The following is a 17,492-nucleotide window of genomic DNA, read 5'->3' as shown; positions in this document are numbered from 1 at the left end:
AAACCTGCCCTATAAGAAATATGAAAAGGATCCTTGAAGACTGAAATGAAAGGACACTAGACAAATGCAAATCCTTGCAAAGCAATCAACAGTTGCAGTAAAAGTAAGCATTTCCCTATTTGTAGGGAAATATAAAATACTGTATAAATGTGTTTTTTGTTTATAACTCTTTTTTTCTCTTATTTTAAAGATAACTGCGTAAAACAAGGATCATAAATCGACACTGTATTGACAGACACAGTGCATAAGGATATCATTTTAATACGATAACAATACAAAGGACAGGAGAGGGAATGGAGGTGATCCTGTACATGTACAATTTTGTACATGGTAGAAATTAAGTATTTCTTCAAAAAGAAATAGAAACTCTCAGTAGACCTATAATAGGTAAATGGATTGAAATAGTAATAAGAAAACTTCCCCTAAAGAATAAGGCCAGGCACAAATGGCCTCACTGCTGATTTCTTCCAGTCATTAAAGACGAATTAATACCAATGCTTCACAGACTTTCAAAATTTGGAAGAGGAAGGAACACTTCCCAATTCATTCTATGAGAGCCTATTACCCTGATACTATAACCAGATAAATACTAAGAAAAGAAAACTACAGACCAGTGTCTCTTATAAATATAGATGCCAAAATCCTCAAGAAAATCCTGGCAAACTGTATCCAGCTACATATAAAAAGGATTGTACATCATAATGAAGTGAAACTTAACCTAGGAATGAATGCAGGATTGACTCAACATACAAGACTCCTTCAGTATAATTCACAAAACTCTGTGACCATCTCTATTGACACATAAAAGGCATTTGAAAAAACAGGGATTCACTTTATTTTGGATATTTCAGATAGATGGAATCATATCCTACATGACCTCTTGTGTTTGGCTTCTTAACTTCCAGTGATGATTTCAAGATTCGTTCACACTGTAGCATGTATCCATAATTCACTACTTTTTATTGTATAGTTCTTGATGTAAATGGGATTACTTTCTTAGGTTCTCTTTCATTGTGTATGGAAACAACTGATTTTATATGTAATTTTGTATTCTGAAATCTGAAACTAGAACTTTATCAGTTTTAACAGATTTTTGGTCTTTAGGGTTTTCTATATATGAGATCATGCTATCTACAGACAGAGATCATTTTGTTTCCTTCTTCTGATGTGGATGCCTTTAGTTTCTTTCTCTTGCCAAGTTGCACTGGCTCGCACTTCCAGTGCTGTGTTGAATAAGAGTGGTAGAGTGGGGCTCTTTGTCTTGGTCCTTATCTTCGAGGAAAGGCTTTTGACTTTTCACTGTTGAGTACAGTGTTAGCTGTGGGTTAATCATATATGGCCTTCATTAGGTTGAGGGACATTCCTTCTATACCTAATTTGTTCAGTCTTTATCATGAAAGGATGTTGAATTTTGTCAAAAGATTTTTCTGCATCTTTTGAAATATCAGATGATTTTTATTGAAAATAAAATATTGAAAAATTGTATGATTTTTATCCTTCATTCTGTGAATGTGGTGTATCATGTTTATTAATTTGCTGGTATTGAACCATCCTTGCATCCCAGAGATGAAACCCACTTGCTCATGGTGTCTGCTCCTTTTAATGTATTGATTTGGTTTGCCAGCATTTTGTTGAGGGTTTTTGCATCTGTATTCATCAGGGAGATTGGCCTATAATTTTCTTGTCATGTCCTTATCTGGCTTCAGTATCAGAGTAATGCTGGCCTTGTAAAATGAGTTTGGAACTGTTCCTTCCTCTTGAATGGTTTGGAGGAGTTTGAGAAGGATCGGCATTAATTCATCTTCAGATGTTTGGTAGAATTTAGCCATGAAGCCATCTGGTCCTGGGGCTTTTATTTGTGGGAAATGTTTGATTATCGATTCAATCTCCTTGCTCCTTATTGGTCTATTCAGATTTTCTATTACTTTATGATCCAGTCTTCGTAAGTTGTATGTTTCTAGGAATTTATCCATTTCTTCTAAGTCACCTAATTTGCTGGCATATAACTGTTCATAGTAGTTTGATGATATTTTGTACTTCTGCGGCATTAATTGTAATGTCTCCTCTTTTGTTTATAATTTTATTAATTTGAGTAATAGCCCTCAAATCTCTTTTAGATAGTCCAGTCAAAGGTTTATCCATTTTGTTTATCTTTTTGAAAGAAACTTGCTAAAATGGAGTTGTATAAGCTGGCTTGTATAAGGTCAGAATCTAGAAAGTTCTAAATTGTTTAAAGTGCCTACTAAGACAAGCTGCCTGAGAATCTGTTTATTTTTAAATTCTTGATAGTATTCAAGTGTTTTCAGTAAGAACTCAAGTGATTTCAATTTTTAAAGCTGTTAGATTTAAAATCTTAAATTATACATTGAATGTAATATAGGTTTTTATGTAAATTTTTAAAGTTTCTTTTTTTTTTTTAAGTGAAGGGTTATTGTGGGAAGTGCCACATCCAGGGAATTTCCTTGTAATGGTGGGGAAGAAGTCTGTATGAGAATAGATCATATTAGACAACAAGATCTTTTATCATTTTCAATTCAGCAATTCTGGGAAATGCAAGTCAATTAGAGAAATTAAATCTCCAGGAGAAACATTGGCTTTCTGAGGTCATTATAACTGCTAGCAGCATGATTGTATATAACTTGGAGGAGTCCCTGTGCACCAGACTTACTATAGAAAGGAGGGTAATTGAATGAGAAACTTGAGAGTGTCATCAGCCAATAATACAATTCAAGAAGAGAAGAAGAAGAACAGTGAGTAATCATGGGGGCCTTTTTGGAGCTATGTATTCTGAGTCAGTGGGAAATGACATAGTATAGGACATGGTGTCTTCATTCTGTAATGAAAAAGGCCAGTTTCCCTCCCCAGGCTGTTACTTTAGGTGTGCCACCAAGTGTCCCATTTCTTTTTTTTTTTTCCCAAGTGTCCCATTTCTTTGTATGGATACATTAAGTGTCTCAAACCAAATTGTATCTCATTTTTCTCAGCTCTCTTTTTTTCTGTGATTTACATATTTGCCATCCTTCTAAAAGCATGGGTTTCTGTCTTTGCAATCTATTGGCTAGAGACTTTTTGCTGATATATGGGGGCCTCCCCTGCTTGTACCTGAGGGAAGGAGGAGCCCTGAGCAGTGCCCCCCAATAGCGAAGGTCTGAGATACACCCAGCCTTCCCCAGGGATTTAGCCTGTGATTCATCTGAGGCTTATTGATCATCCATGGCATCCCCATGTGGGCCAGTTACTGCAGAGTGCCAGAGAATCTCTGAAGATCCTGCCCACCAAGGGTTTACAGCCTGCTAGGTCACCAGGTACATGTCTGTAAGGTAAAGGCAAGGAAGGCACGGGCACAGGGGAGACGAGGGAGAATGAGGCACAGTGCCTAGGAGGGCAGAGAGAGCACTTCAGTTTGCAGCATGGTGGGAGAGGTGGTGACACTTGACTTGGGTTGTCAGGACCAAGCTGGATTTTTACTGGAGTGGATTCAGAAAGTACATAGCAGGAAGGGACCCCGAGCAGAGGCAGGAGGCCCCAGCCATGGCACACCATCAGTGATCATCTTCTGGCAAAGGACAGAACAGGGTCCTTGCCTGTGCACTTTGGTGGCCTGCGTCTGTGGGATGTACAGCCTCGTGGCCATGTTGGGCACATTCCCAGACCCACCACCAGACCCCATTGGGGCGAATCAGGGTTTTGTGTTGAAATGTGTCCTTGCTCTTACATCGGCCTCACAGCCTCTTCAGACATATTTCCGACGATGCTGTGGAACAGGGGTGCTCTGGCCTAGAGAGCCAGTCCCCCTGCCCAGTGAGCCACCTTTCTGAATGGCTATGGGACGTGGTGAGGGAGGGGCCTGGCTCTCATGCAGAAGCCGCTTTCTCTTCATCTTGTTGGCGTCCTGTGCTCTGGAGCTGGTGCTGATGAGTTTGAGATGAGAGGGTGGTATACAAGGCCAGGCCCAAATGTTCACCAGTGGATTAGTCTCTCTGTTCTGGAAAAGAGAGGAAGTAAAGTGGTTCCGATTCTTTTTCTGGTGTTTCCAGCTCTGCCCCCTTTCTTGCTAGAGAATGCTTGGTAACTATCAGAGGCCCTTCCTGACAGCAATGAGGAGAGCACGGGCCGCCTCCAGATGCTGCGCAGTTATAGGAAGTGCCTTGGGTGGGTTGCTTAGGGGAGGACAGTGCTGTGGTCCATCTACAGATCCTAGCTGAGCACAGCGACCTGGCTGCCACCCTGGGAACTACAGACAGATGACAGAGTCGGCCCTGGGCCCTCTCCAACACCTACGACTGGCGCATGGTGCCTCCCAGGCCAGCGGTGCCTCTGTCCCCATCCGGCCTCCCTGCACTCATGTCAGTGAGTCCTTCAGCGCAGAGGTGGGCCATGGGCACACTCTCTCCTGGCGGCCGCGAGCCCGCCCTCTCCTGGAAGAAGGGGAGGCCTGCAGAGCTGGTGGGGCAGGTTTTTTGTGGGGGGTGGGGGTTGTTTTGGCCCCAAGGGGCAGAGCCGGGTGCCATGCACCCACAGCGCCCTGTGCAGCCTGGGCCATGCTGACAGTAGTGCAGTGGATGTGAGGTGACGTGGATGGCCTCATCCTTGTGGAGAGGCTGAATGAAGAGAAAGGAGGCCGACTGCCTTTACGTTGGGGCCACACAGAGGGTCCCTTAGTGTCCCGAATTCTCTTTCTCTAGAAGTAACACATTGAAGCCTAGGAAACATCCTAGAGATGGTTATTAGAAGACTTTTCCACAAAGTTCTTCCAGATGAAGGCCATCTCAAGTCCTAGGCATGGTGTTCCCCCCGCCCTTCTTTCTGGTGGCCCTGAAGGACAGACAGGCCCAGCCCCCATCCTCTCCCTCCCCGCCCTCCACCAGCACAGCAGCTTGAGCCAGGAATTGGGAATCTGGGGATGGAATCACCCAGATTAATTTGCACAATGGGTGAATGTATACATGAAAGTACCACTCTGCCCTCTAAACTTGTAGTTCTCAGTGGGTCTACCCATCACTCAGTACTCAGTACCTGACAGCCTTGTCATATCTGTGACACCGTTACCTCAGTTTCTAGCTCTGCCTTGTATTCTTGGGATTCAACGTGACTGAACTTTGGTAAAAACTTGATATGTAGACACAAAGAACCATACACCGTTCAAGGAAGGAAACTGGGCAGTTCCTTTCACACAGCCTGTTAAGGAACTGCACTCCTCTTCCTTTGGTGAAACTTGCTTGCTGTTGTTCACGTGTAAAGCATTTGTATATCTGAATTCTCTGATGGTAGATCCTGGAAAGCATCTTGGAGGAGGCACCTGAATTAGGAGTTACAACCTGAGTGAGGAGGTCCTTGCTCATGGGCATGCCCGTCCTGTCCCCCTGCCAATTAGCTAACAGATATCCCTGCAGACTGGGGGGGGGGGCCCAGAGAGTATGAGCCTTGAGATACATTGAGAAGGGAACCTACTACTAGCCATTAGAAAAGATGAGCAGGGGAGCCATTATGAAGAGAAGAATGGCATAAGTGCGAGGTGAAGGAATTTGCCACAGACCAGGCCCCCTGCTCGTGAGCAGGGGTCAGAGCTGGAATAGGACTCAAAGGAGTTCTCTGATTGTGTCTGGCCGAAGACAGTTCCTGTCCCTCTAGGTACTACGCGGATTCCTGGAATTTCTGCTCACCCATTTCAGAAAGTTCTGGTGTCTCAGGAAAAGAAGAGCCAAATGAAGAAATGTCTTGCTTGGCTTTACCACCAGAGGCCTGGGAATCCTCGCCTGTGCTGATGATAGCGAGAGCTGATGGTTACGTGTGCTCTTGGCAGCGTTTATCCAACTAATAACTCTGTGAGGTAGTTAAGGAAGGTGTCATTATTCCCATTTTGTAGATGAGGCAACTGAGCTTCCAGGAGATTCATGGAATTGCGTAGATAACAGAGTTGATCTATAGGAGAGCCAGTTCTGGGATGGCCCTATCAATCTACATCCAAGTCTGTCAGTTTTCCTACCAAGCTCTCTTGCTCTATCTGAAGGTGGGGAAGGAGTCCAGGCTTGAATCTCTTTGGGGATAGACATTTATCAAGACTACCATGCCTGGTCTTGAGTTGCATACAGATGAGAAGATACTAGGAGGGGCTATTCCAGTGTGATTTTATGTCTTTGGCCCAGTGGTGTCATTCAGGTGGCTCAGGAGGCACGGAGGTTGTCCTGGGTCCTATTGACCTCGCCTCCACTGGTTCAAATTTCTCTATCACACAAAATATCCATTAGCTGTAATGATACAGTTTTCACTGTGGGGAAATTGCTAGAGAAAGAAGTTAGCTGGTGTTAAAGCTTCACTAAGTAATAAATAAATAAATAAATAAATAAATAAATAAATAAATAAATAAATCTTCACTAAGTGTTCTTGGTACCTTTAATTTCAGTGAGTTTCCAGTGAGTCTGGCTCATTCTATATCTTCTCTGTTAGTCTCTGTACCCTCATAGTTACAAGAGATACCTGACAATGTGGATGGGCTCTGGCCGTGTGTTTTCTAAGGCATTCTGTCTGCCTGGGTGCATGAGCACATGATGACTATGTTCTTCCCTCATAGAGCTGCCAACTTCAGGAACTTCACATTCATCCAACTGAATGGAGAGTTTTCTCGGGGAAAGGGGCTTGATGTCGGAGCCCGCTTCTGGAAAGGAAGCAACGTCCTTCTCTTTTTCTGTGATGTCGATATCTACTTCACCTCTGAATTCCTCAACACGTGCAGGCTGAACACGCAGCCAGGTAAGGGTCTCTGGCCTCGACGCTTCCCTTCCTCTCACTCCTTCATGGTTCCCTCTGACGTCCTGCTTCTGAACAGGCCTAATTTACCCCCAAGAAAAGGAAAATCATCTGGTTTGATTTCTCCTTTGATGTCAGGGTGGGACTGTTGGCCCCCATAATCCTGAGATGCTTTGTCCTAAGTCTAGGACCCCTGTTCCATGTTCAGCTGGGAGGTGGGCTCTAGTGAACATCCACAGGACAGGGCATGGTGGGGATGATGGGGGCTGGAAAGCTGTCTGAGATTGAAGGGAAAGGAGTGGCCATGGGCAGACACTGAGGGAGGCAGGGATCTGAGCAGAAAGAATCCACGTGGAGAAAACCATTCTCCTGGAGGTTTACTTGTAAGCAGGCTAGTATTCAGCTGATAACCACTGTTAAATCATTGATGCTCTTGGGTGTAAACTGGTAAAGAGCAAATGCCCTGGGGTGCCTAAATCTACTGCTGCCTGAAGTCACCCTGGCCCTTCTGGCCACCCTTCAGAATCCCACAAGGCAGCAGTTAATGGGTTAATGTCTGGCAGGGCAGCTCAGTTGCTCCCCAGAGCCCCCATCTGTCAGGACTTTGCATGCCACTTCTGTGCTACAGATAGCAGAGAGTCTGTGGTAGAGGTGTGTAGGACTGCTGAGATCTGTTTTATGGCTGAGTGAAAAGAAAAGAAAAAGTGGATGTGAATATCTGGGATTATCAGAGGGCTGAATATGAGTGAACAAGCCTACTAGCTTTGCTTTAAGTGAATGTTTGTTTTCTGGTTTGTAGGGAAGAAGGTATTTTATCCGGTCCTTTTCAGTCAGTACAATCCTGGCATAATATACGGCCATCACGATGCAGTGCCTCCCCTGGAGCAGCAGCTGGTGAGTAATTATCCCGCAGGTGCCTTTGTGCAGCTCTCTTCCCTGTCTTTCATTACCAGGGGCACCTGACCATGAGTAAAGGTGAGTGGAAATCTGTGGATTGATTCCCACAGTAATTTTTAAATTTGGCAGACGTTCTGGCCTTTGGTCCCAGTGTCTTGTTGATTAAAAGTGCTTGTAATATTTAAAAGTGGAAAATAAGTAGGAACAGTACCTTACAGAAAGGTAATTTCACACCTTCATAGTTTTCTTCTATGGCTTTTAGAAACTAGTATTATCACATTATGGATGCAGCACATTTTTTCTTTGTTATTACAGACCCTCCCAGGTAAGAAAGGTGACAGCTAGGAAGCAGAAGTAGAAGGGGGTGGCTCACTGCAGGTCACCCAGTGAGCACATCAATGGGGGAGTGAGGACCAGACCCAGGACCCTTCCCATCAGTGCCCTCATCCCCACACATGGCAGCCACTCTGAAGCATGGTCACCAGCAAGCTGGCTCCTAGAGGAACGTTGGAGGGGCTTCTGTGCTGAAATCTTGGTGGGCGCCTGCATGGCCCAGTGGTTGAGCATCTGCCTTCGGCTCAGATCATGATCCTGGGGTTCTGGGATCAAGTTCCGAATTGGGCTCCTGCAGGGAGCCTGCTTCTCCCTCTGCCTATGTCTCTGCCTCTCTCTCTGTCTGTAATAAATAAAATCTTAAAAAAAAAAAAAGATCTTGGCTGCACAGGTGGTGGATAGTGGGACCACACAGCCCCCCAGGATCTCTGTATGCTGAGTGGTCTTGGTGGTGGCGGTGGTGGTGGCCCTGAGTCCAGAGAAAGCAGTGTGGGCCACGGGAAGGTGTGGTAAAGCCAGAAGAGGGTCTCTGTAACACAGGTAGGCAATGCCCTTCTGAGACAAAATTCCCCATTATTGTTGTCATCCCCAACTTGAACTCTGACCTTTCCCGGCAGAGGTATCAACTAGGTTTGTCTAAAGCGGCGTTCCAGCTCAAGATGACTGTCAGGAGGCGTCTGACCTTGGGTTGTCTGCTCTTCGTCACCTTGAGTGTCTGTGTCTCCTCTTGAGGCAAAGCCATGTTTCTTCCCACTGAGTACCTCTTCGGGTACAGAAGGGAAATCTGCTGTGCGAACGTGAAGCTGTGAGAGAACCCGTCTCTCAGGCTTCTGTGCAACGGGAGAGTAAATTGACTTCATTGAAAACATGTGTTCTTTGAGATTCTTTTGGCAGACTGATTCGGTCCTTAAGGTTCCAGAAGTAGCAAAACCTGTTCTCTGTAGCCCCGTCTTCCAGTTAACCTCTGGCTGATATAGGGATCTTTTCTAGAAGGTTTAGCTTGGGTTCCCTGAGGTTGAATGAGGTTGAGTCCTCGCCCATCCCAGCGTGGTTTCCCTTTGGCCTGTGCTGCCCAGTACCGTGATCATATAGCTCTCTCGTCCTGCAGTGAAACTCCACTACCACAGATAGACCGAGGATCTGTTCACGTAACCATATGTATATGTGTGCTGGATATCTCAGCACCGTCAGAGTTTTTCATTCCCCAAGAATCAGTTTTTGTCTACCTTAGGATGATATCACTTCTGTCAAGACACAGACCACCTTGTTTCCTTTCCATGAGTTCTAAGTTTCTATTAGAGCTGGAGGGGGAAAAAGAATACAGGATTTATTTTCTTTCAGCCAATCAGAATGTAAGTTCCTTTGGTTTTAAATAAAGTACTTCTTTACATTTGACATCAAATATGATTAATGTTTCGACTTCAAACTCATAAAGATCTTATTTGCTTGCAAGGAATTCTTTTCATTTCACACTTTAAAAGTTTTATCCTTTTATTACCATTCCTGCAGAGAAGCAGGTGCAAAGGGAAGCTAGACGTGTGATGTGGTTAAGCCAGTTTCTGAGATCCCTAGAATTAGAGTCAAGCAGAAACAACGGAGGAACGCCTGGATGTCTCAGCGATTGAGAGCATCTGCCTTTGGCTCAGGGAGTGATCCCAGGGTCCTAGGATCGAGTCCCACATCGGGCTCCTGCAGGGAGCCTGCTTCTCCCTCTGCCTGTGTCTCTGCCTCTCTCATGAATAAATAAGTTTTAAAAACAAAACAGAACTGAGGTCTCTATGTCCACAGCTAGAGCCTCTGAATTATCCTGCAGCCTTTGACAGTTACTTCTAAATACACCTTAGAGCTTTCCTAGAGCACATAAATCTGATATGTTAGGGTTCAGTCTTCATGATGGCTTAGTCCAGAGAAACACAGTAGCTGTCTCTGAGACACAGGGGGTTCTCCATCTACAAGGAAAGTGTTGATTATGTTCGTTATTGAATGAGCCATTTCTTGAGCACCTGCTGCCTGCAGAGATCTAGATTGGAAGTTCTGGATGAATCAGAGGAACTGAAACAGTTTTGTATGACGTGATTGGGGAGGTCACTTTACTGTCTTGTTTTTATGGACTCGCCCAAGATGATACAACCAGCTAGTAGCAGAACTCAGGTTGAAAGCAAGATTTCCTTACCCTACTGCAGTGGAAGCAGATTTGCTTAGGATCGAGATGAGGGCTGAAATATAAAGGAAATGATCTGACAAAAATTCCAAAGGAGAACATCAAGCTACAGAAATTAATTTAATGGAAACAATGTGTAGGTGCTAAGAAGGTATACATTGAAATAAGATGGTTAGACATGGTAAGTTAGGAAAGACTTCCTACCAACGGTTCATTTTGACTCAGTCATGAAAGATCTGAGATCTACCGATATTTTTTTTTTTTTAAGATTTTATGTGACAGAGAGCATAAGCAGGAGGAGCAGCAGGCAGAGGGAGAGGGAGAAGCAGGCCCTCCGTGGAGCAGGGAGCCTGAAGCAGGACTTGATCCCAGGACCTTGGGAACATGATCTGAGCCAAAGGCAGACACTTCACCAACAGAGCCACCCAGGCGCCCAGATCTATAGATATTCTTGAGAGCCACCCTGGAATATCAGTGTCGAGGTGGAGGGAGAACACAGGTCCAGAATGGAGCCATAACGAAGAGTACTCACTGATGCAAACACGAGACAAGTGTGCACAGCCCAGTGAGTGTGACCTCAGTAGTCCCTGTGCTGGTCACTGCCTGTCAGTGGCTCTGCTGTGACACTTTGTCTTCGGACTAAAGCCAGAAGTCACATTCGGGGGCAGGGTGTGTGTGTGGGGGCATTCAGACTAGTTGTTTCTTTACTTTTGAGTATAGACCATTAATAATAAGTATGTGAAATCATGGGATTTTATGCTAACATTTAATTTTTTGAGTTGTAAACCTGAGATAAAACTTGCTGATATTTTTATGTAGAAAGACTCAGAGAGAAAGGACTGACTCTGACTTAAATGATTATTAACTTTAGACATTCCACTTTCCTGGTTCCAACCTGGTTCGTGCTGGTACCCATCCAGCTCTTCTGTCTGCAGAGCCTCTCCCTCCCTGGACACCCGGCCTTTCCTTCCCCCTCTGCCAGAGATACATTTCCAAAACATAGATTAATCCCATTTTAAATCATCTTGTCTGGCTTAAAGCCAGCTAGTAAATGTTTAACCACCCACCCTCTGGAAAGAGGGGAGGCAAAGCCCTGATGCACGGTGTTCGCCAGTTTCCATGCTGCCAGTGATTCCACCCCCCACCCCCACCCCCTTGTGGCCTGGTGGAGGCCCAGAGCGATGTCACTACACACCGAGGTGGGGTGAGGTCTGGGAGCTGGCCCTGCCGGCCCCTGCATAGCACTGCCAGCCTTGATGGCTCCTTGGTTTTAAGTGCCCCCCCACATGGACTTGGAAACCGGTGACAGAGCATGTGTCTGCAAACCCCAGCACCTGGCACATGGCGCCAGCTCAGTAGACCCCTGGCCTCTCTGCCTGGTGCGTACCCGGCCTGTGTCTGTGCCCTGGCCTTGCCCCGAGAGGCCCTGTCGCCACCGCCCCCACTCCGAGGCTTGGGGGGGCGTGACCTCTCAGCCTGCTGTGCACCCCACCCAGCATTTCCGTGCAGCGACTTTGTGCCTGTCTGTCCAGGGTGCACACAGCACACTGAGTCCTGTCCTCACCCTCTTTGAGTCCAGGCACCCTCCCTGTCCGCCCCTTCCAGGAAGTATGTTACCACTAATCTGCATTTCAGTTTACATTTCTAAAACTTGCTGACTGAGCAGAGTCCATCCTTTGGTCTGCTCTTACACAGATAGCACTGGGTACCACAAGTGGTCATGCGTGCCATCCGCAGCCTGTCAGAAGCCAGCACTGCGCCCGCCTTATTGTATGGACCCACCAGTGAGGCACAGGGGCACGACTGCTCGTTCTGCAGATAAAACTTGCTGCACTGAGGCGTAGGTCACTTGCTGGGATTGCTGAGTGAGACACTGGGAAGCGAAGGTGGCCCTGTGTGATGAAGATGGGGCCAAGGCCGATGCTGCATGGCAGCCACGTGTTCTTAGGCCTTGGAGTGCTTCCAGGAGAGTGGAATCCAGCCGTGGGTATAGAGTCCTAGATGAGGGAGCCTGGACAGTTCTCCCCCAGCATGATACCCTCTAGAAGATACCTTATTCTTTTAAGCAGATATCAGTAAAAGAAGCCTTGTGGGAAAATGTGGGTTAACAGGGATCTTGGAGGAGGTGGCATTCAAGTCCATTCTTAGACCAATTCTATGAAAGCTGTGCCTCCACAGTATTTTATTTCTCAAGACATAGAAACGGTTACAGCAATCCTGGTGTTGGTCCGGGCTCAGTCATTCCACCTCTGCACCCCCATCCAGACTCCCCCAGTGCCCAGGTAAGGGAAGTATCATGCAGGGTCGGGGGCACCCACCCCAGCCACTGAAGGCCTGAAGCTCGGGGTGGCTGCTGCTTGCAGGCAGGACTGGCTGCATAATTCGTGTGGCCCAGTACAGAGTGGAAGTGCAGGGCCCCGGGGCAGGAATTATTAAGCACTTCGAGAACATTAAACCCAGGAGGAAAGCCTCTGAGCGTGGGGCCTGCCGACTGCAGGGCCACATACAACAGGTGTTTCTCGTGAGTGTGAGCCTGGACAAACACAGCCTTGGCTCTTGGGAGGCTCTCTTTGATTTAGAGGTAATACTCTGCTTGAGTATTTGTTATTTATTTTATTTCAGGGCCCAGATTGCACCATTAAACCATCGGCACCATTAAACCGACAGGCACTGACCGCCTTCCTGGGTCCCCCTGCAGCTGCAGGGTGGCTGTCTTCCCACATCTCTGGGGAGAGATTCTGGTCTGTGCTTTGTGTTTTGGTCCCAATAGAAAATAATCAGCCCTGTCACATGCATCACCCACAGAGGTGTGGGTCTGGAAACTTCCTGTGGGAGAGCAGGCTTGACAGCTGTCCTTCTGTGCTGTGCTATGCTCCTGCCCTGCAGTGTTCTGCTGAGATCTAAGGTGGAGAGGGGAGGGGGCTGCGGAGACTTGAGAGGAGGCTAGTCCTCAAAAGACCTTGTGTTGAGTCAGGATAGCACTTGAAAACAGATCGGCGAAATTCAGGACAGAAGGAGATGTTTTTCTTTTGACTTATGATCTTTATCTGAGAGTTTCTTCCTCCTCTGTGGTAGTAAACATTGTTGGTGTATATCTATCTTTTCAAAGCTTGAATAGAGCAGTGGAACTTCTCGTGCTTGGGGCGGAGGCTCTAAGCAGCAGAGCCCTCTGCTTAGAGCCCAGGAAGGCGAAAACATTTCTGTCCGTTTGTCCAAAGCCACATGATTCTGAATTTTCCCACCAGAATCCCTGGGCCCTCATGACTCACCCAAGAACTCCTTATGTGATCCATGTCTGTTTCCACTGGCATGAAGCCCTCTCTGCCCTAAGACTGCTCCTCATCCTCTCTTGGAGAAGCATTTATTGAGTACCTGATGTTTACTTGACAGTGATCTGGAGGCAGTCAACCAGACCAAGGCCCTGGGCTTATGTTCACCAGTGGTAGTTGGTGAACACAGAAAAGAGAGGAAACAAATGCATCAACCAGATAATTTCAGAAAGCTATGTTATGGAGAGAATAAAGCAGGTGACAGTATAGAGAGTGACACGGTGGTGACAGAGGTACAGGCTGCTGACCCTGGCTGACGAGGCCGGGATGACTGCTCTAAACAAGTGATGTTGGACCAGAGCCCACTGGTGAGCAAAGAAAAGGTGACCCAGGAAAGGGGTCTGCAAGTGTCTAGCCTCAGAGACCTGCCAGTCTGGTGTGTCCAAGGGGCAGGACAGAAGGAGACTGTGTGAGGGGATGTGAGCTGGACGAGGCAGGAGGGGCTTTGGTCACGTAGGACCTTCACAGGGCAGAGGTTTTCTCTGGGTTTTATTCTAATTGTATTAGTGAGGATGCAATAAAAGCCCCTTCAGGGTTTTAAATTGGAACATGCTGTGATCTGATAAACATTTGAGAGCGCTCACTCCCAGCTCGGCTACTCGCTGAGGGCACGATGCCAGTGACGTGGCACAGCTGTGGGGGGTAAAGCCTGTCAGGAGTGAACTCGGGCTTGCCCTGATGTTATATGCTGTGGGTGCCATCAGATTGGTTTCCACCAATGGCTAAATTTCAAGGAGCATTTCAGATAGTGGCTTTCTTAGGCTTGCCAACCAGTTAGGAAGTTTTTATATAGTGCATTCCCCAGCTGGTAAATCAGTTTGTGTCTGTCCCGCTGGTCCCAGGTGAGGGTCACTCTTGACCTTGTCCAGCCTTGCTGGGTGCTGCATCCACAGCCTGGGTGCAGGGCGACCACCTCTTGCCACCCCTCTTGTCCTTCTTCCCAAGCCCTGGCCTTCCTCTTTTAGATTCCATACAGACCTCAGCCAGATGCTTGAAGTTGGGATACTGGCACTTCTCTTAACTCCATGTTTATCCAGAAGCTTAGAGGACTGGTCTTCGTCCTGACCAGCAGAAAGGATATTAAGCCATTAGCTGCAACAGAAACCGTGTGTACCTGCTATGAAACAGAAACTCTTTTTAAAAAATGACTCAATGGAGATTTTCCCAAACTTTCCTTCCCTGCAAAATCTTTCCAGTTGATACTAATGAAATTACCTTGTCACTTGGGAGATATTGTATAACAGGCCTTTGTTCTGAGGAGGAATTGGAACACATCTGCTGGGACTCACTGACAAAATCTCTCTTGGTCCTCATTTTCCTTCCCCAAACCCTGATGCGTATGTATTCACTTGGTGCGGGTGGTCATGAAGAGGAGATGGTTTCATGGATTACAAAGCAAAAGAATTTTTAATTTCACAGCTCTGCCACGAGCCATTTATGGAAGACAGTTGAGGCTGTGGTAGAGACAAGAAGCTTCTGGAAGGTGGAAGAGCAGTGAGGATAGATGTTTGGGAGCTGGGAGAGACCTTAGCGGAGGGTTAGTTCAACCTCCTGATTGATTGGTTGATTGACTGATTGCTTTTATTTGAGAAAGAGAGTGACAGAGAGCATGAGTGGGGGAAGGGCAGAGGGAGAGGGAGAAGCAGACTCCCTCCTGAGCAGGGAGCTGATTGCTTGTTGGGCTGCATCCCTGGCCCCTGGGATCATGACCTGAATTGAGGCAAATGCTTAACCAACTGGGCCATCAAGGCACCCCTTAATTTTTTATTTTTATTTGGGGGGAGGGGCAGGGGGAGAAGGAGAAGAATCTCAAGCAGGCTCTATGCCCAGCACAGAGCCCCACACAGGGGGCTCAATCCCACGACCCCAAGATCGTGACCTGAGCCAAAATCAGGAGTCAGATGCTTAATGGACTGAGGCACCCAGGCGCCCCTCAACCACCTCATTTAAAGGAAAGGAAGTAGAGGCTCAAAGAATTGAGGGATCTGACGGAAGCAGAAAAGTCAGCCCATGGGCAAGTTGGGAGGAGACGCTGGTGCTCCTCCCCTGCTACACAGTCTGTGATGAGCAGAGAGCAAAGGGAGCCAAACCTCACAGGCAGAAAATGGAGAAGTCCTGGTGGGTGGGGACCTGCTGTGGCCCCCTCCCACTTCCCCGTCCCTCAGGAGGGGATGTTAACCCCAAGAATGAATCGTGAAAAAAAACTATTACAGTCTCAGAATGAGTCCCAGAATTAGCTCTGCCAAAAAACTAAAGGAAAGTTTGGAAAGGTCTTGCTGCTTTAGCAAATGCATTGGAAATTTCTTTGCAGAGTAACAGGCTGTGCAGGCCCCGGCCTCACTCTCTGAAGACCGTCCCTGCTTGGATGGCCTCCTGGCAGCCCTGCAGCTTGGCACCACCACAGATGCTCTTGGGAGCAGTTTGGTTTTAAAATAGTTTAGAGATGAATGGACAGAGCCTTTCTTCAAAACCTGGACTCCTGATGCCCTTTACCTCAGTGAGCAAGAGGTCGCAGAGCCCAAGTAACACACTGCCTTCTCAGGTTTTCTTTGCATTTCCCGAGGGAGTCCTATGTGTGCCCCTGTGCCAGGGCAGCTGACTCCCCGGCTGTTCTTTGCCTTTCCTCCCTCCCAAGCCCTGGCTGGCTCCCTACCCGGCCTGTGTGAGGGGCCGAGGCCTCCTGTTCTCTCTGGTACTGCTGCTGTGCCAGACACGTAGGTGGCTTTTCCATGGTGCTGCTCAAAAGCTTGCTCTCCTGGTTTGTTTTTGAGTGTGAGTGTGAGCATGAGTGTGTGTGTTCATGCCGACACCCTAGGAACCTTCCAAGCAGAGGTGCCAAGGACCACAGGCCCCATCTCGGAGCTGCTGCATTCAGGGTGTTCCTGGCTGTCAGAAAGGCCTGGGGCCCAGCGTTTCCTGTGCAGGGCTGTCGATGGGCTCCCCACTTCGCATCGCTGGCACCGCTCTGTGATGCCTCTCCATCACGGTCCCCTCTGTCCACCCCTCCTGAATGACCGAATGACCATGTTTTCCCCGCAGGTCATAAAGAAGGAAACTGGATTTTGGCGAGACTTTGGCTTTGGGATGACCTGTCAGTACCGTTCAGACTTCATCAATATAGGTAAGACGGCGCCAAGCAGCACGTCTGTGCCTCTGCTGCCACCTGGAGGCCAAGGCCCGAGGCCCAGAGCAGGCGGGAGGGCCCGGGTGGGTTCCCGGGATGGTGCGTGTACCCACTTCCCAAGAGAGGGCTGTTGCTCTTGTCGTGGACTTGGGGGCTGGACCAGGAGGAGGCTGGGGCGTGTGTGACCTTGAGCCCCTCTAATCTCCACTAGACCCTTCCAGTCACCCCAAATGTGGCACACAGACTGAGGGCAAGGCAGTTGCTACAGACAGATGACTTCAAACCACTCCCCCGGCCGCCACCACCCCACTCCCGAGCCTCCTTCTGACCTAGTTCTGGCTCTGGTCCCTCCCAGGCAGAACATTCTGGGCCTCCACAGTAGCAGGATCCACTGAGAAACACAAGGGCAACGTGGGAGATTTGGGAAAATCACATACCAGAAAAGATTCAAATTTCTCTCTGCTGAACCTTCGAAAATTCCAGATGCTACTTCAGGCTCCAGCTGAGCGTATAGTCACTGTCCATGCACACACGTTCCCAGAATGGCCAGAGGAAAGGCCCTTAGGTCACAGTTGAGGCCAAAGGGCACGGGGACAGCACGGCAGGTGGGGGCTGTGGGACAAGAGCACTTCCTGTCCCTCAGAGTGGCACCTGCTCATGTGCCTTGAGACAGAGTGACATTGTGACTCTGCACACCAGGGGCTTTGGTCTTGGGCTCAGGCTCAGGGTGGCTGCTGGCATGGGGTCAAGAAGCTCCAGCGCCCAGATCATGGACACTGCCACCACCCCGCCCCATCTTCCTTTCTAAAGCAGGTTTCCGTTTCGAGAAACTCTGTGTTCCTGTGCTCTGTGTGCACAGACAGATCCATTTGTGATGATGTATGTTTATCAGACTTGAATT

At 47.7% G+C, this 17,492-nt stretch overlaps 1 protein-coding gene across 40 annotated transcripts in view; it reads left to right on the top strand.

Moving 5' to 3' along the window:
- The window catches only part of CSGALNACT1 (chondroitin sulfate N-acetylgalactosaminyltransferase 1), a 323,911-nt gene that overhangs the window by 303,606 nt on the left and 2,813 nt on the right, over positions 1–17,492 (top strand). For all 40 annotated transcript variants that reach the window (XM_072763348.1, XM_072763339.1, XM_072763356.1 and 37 more), the window contains 3 exons: positions 6,572–6,750; positions 7,547–7,641; positions 16,507–16,588. In XM_072763348.1, the coding sequence (XP_072619449.1) occupies positions 6,572–6,750; positions 7,547–7,641; positions 16,507–16,588 (356 nt within the window). The remainder of the gene's footprint in view (positions 1–6,571; positions 6,751–7,546; positions 7,642–16,506; positions 16,589–17,492) is intronic.

The sequence above is a fragment of the Vulpes vulpes genome, chromosome 7 (genome assembly GCF_048418805.1).
Source record: "Vulpes vulpes isolate BD-2025 chromosome 7, VulVul3, whole genome shotgun sequence".
Classification (NCBI taxonomy): Eukaryota; Metazoa; Chordata; class Mammalia; order Carnivora; family Canidae; genus Vulpes; species Vulpes vulpes.
This window is presented reverse-complemented; position numbering and strand designations above follow the sequence as displayed.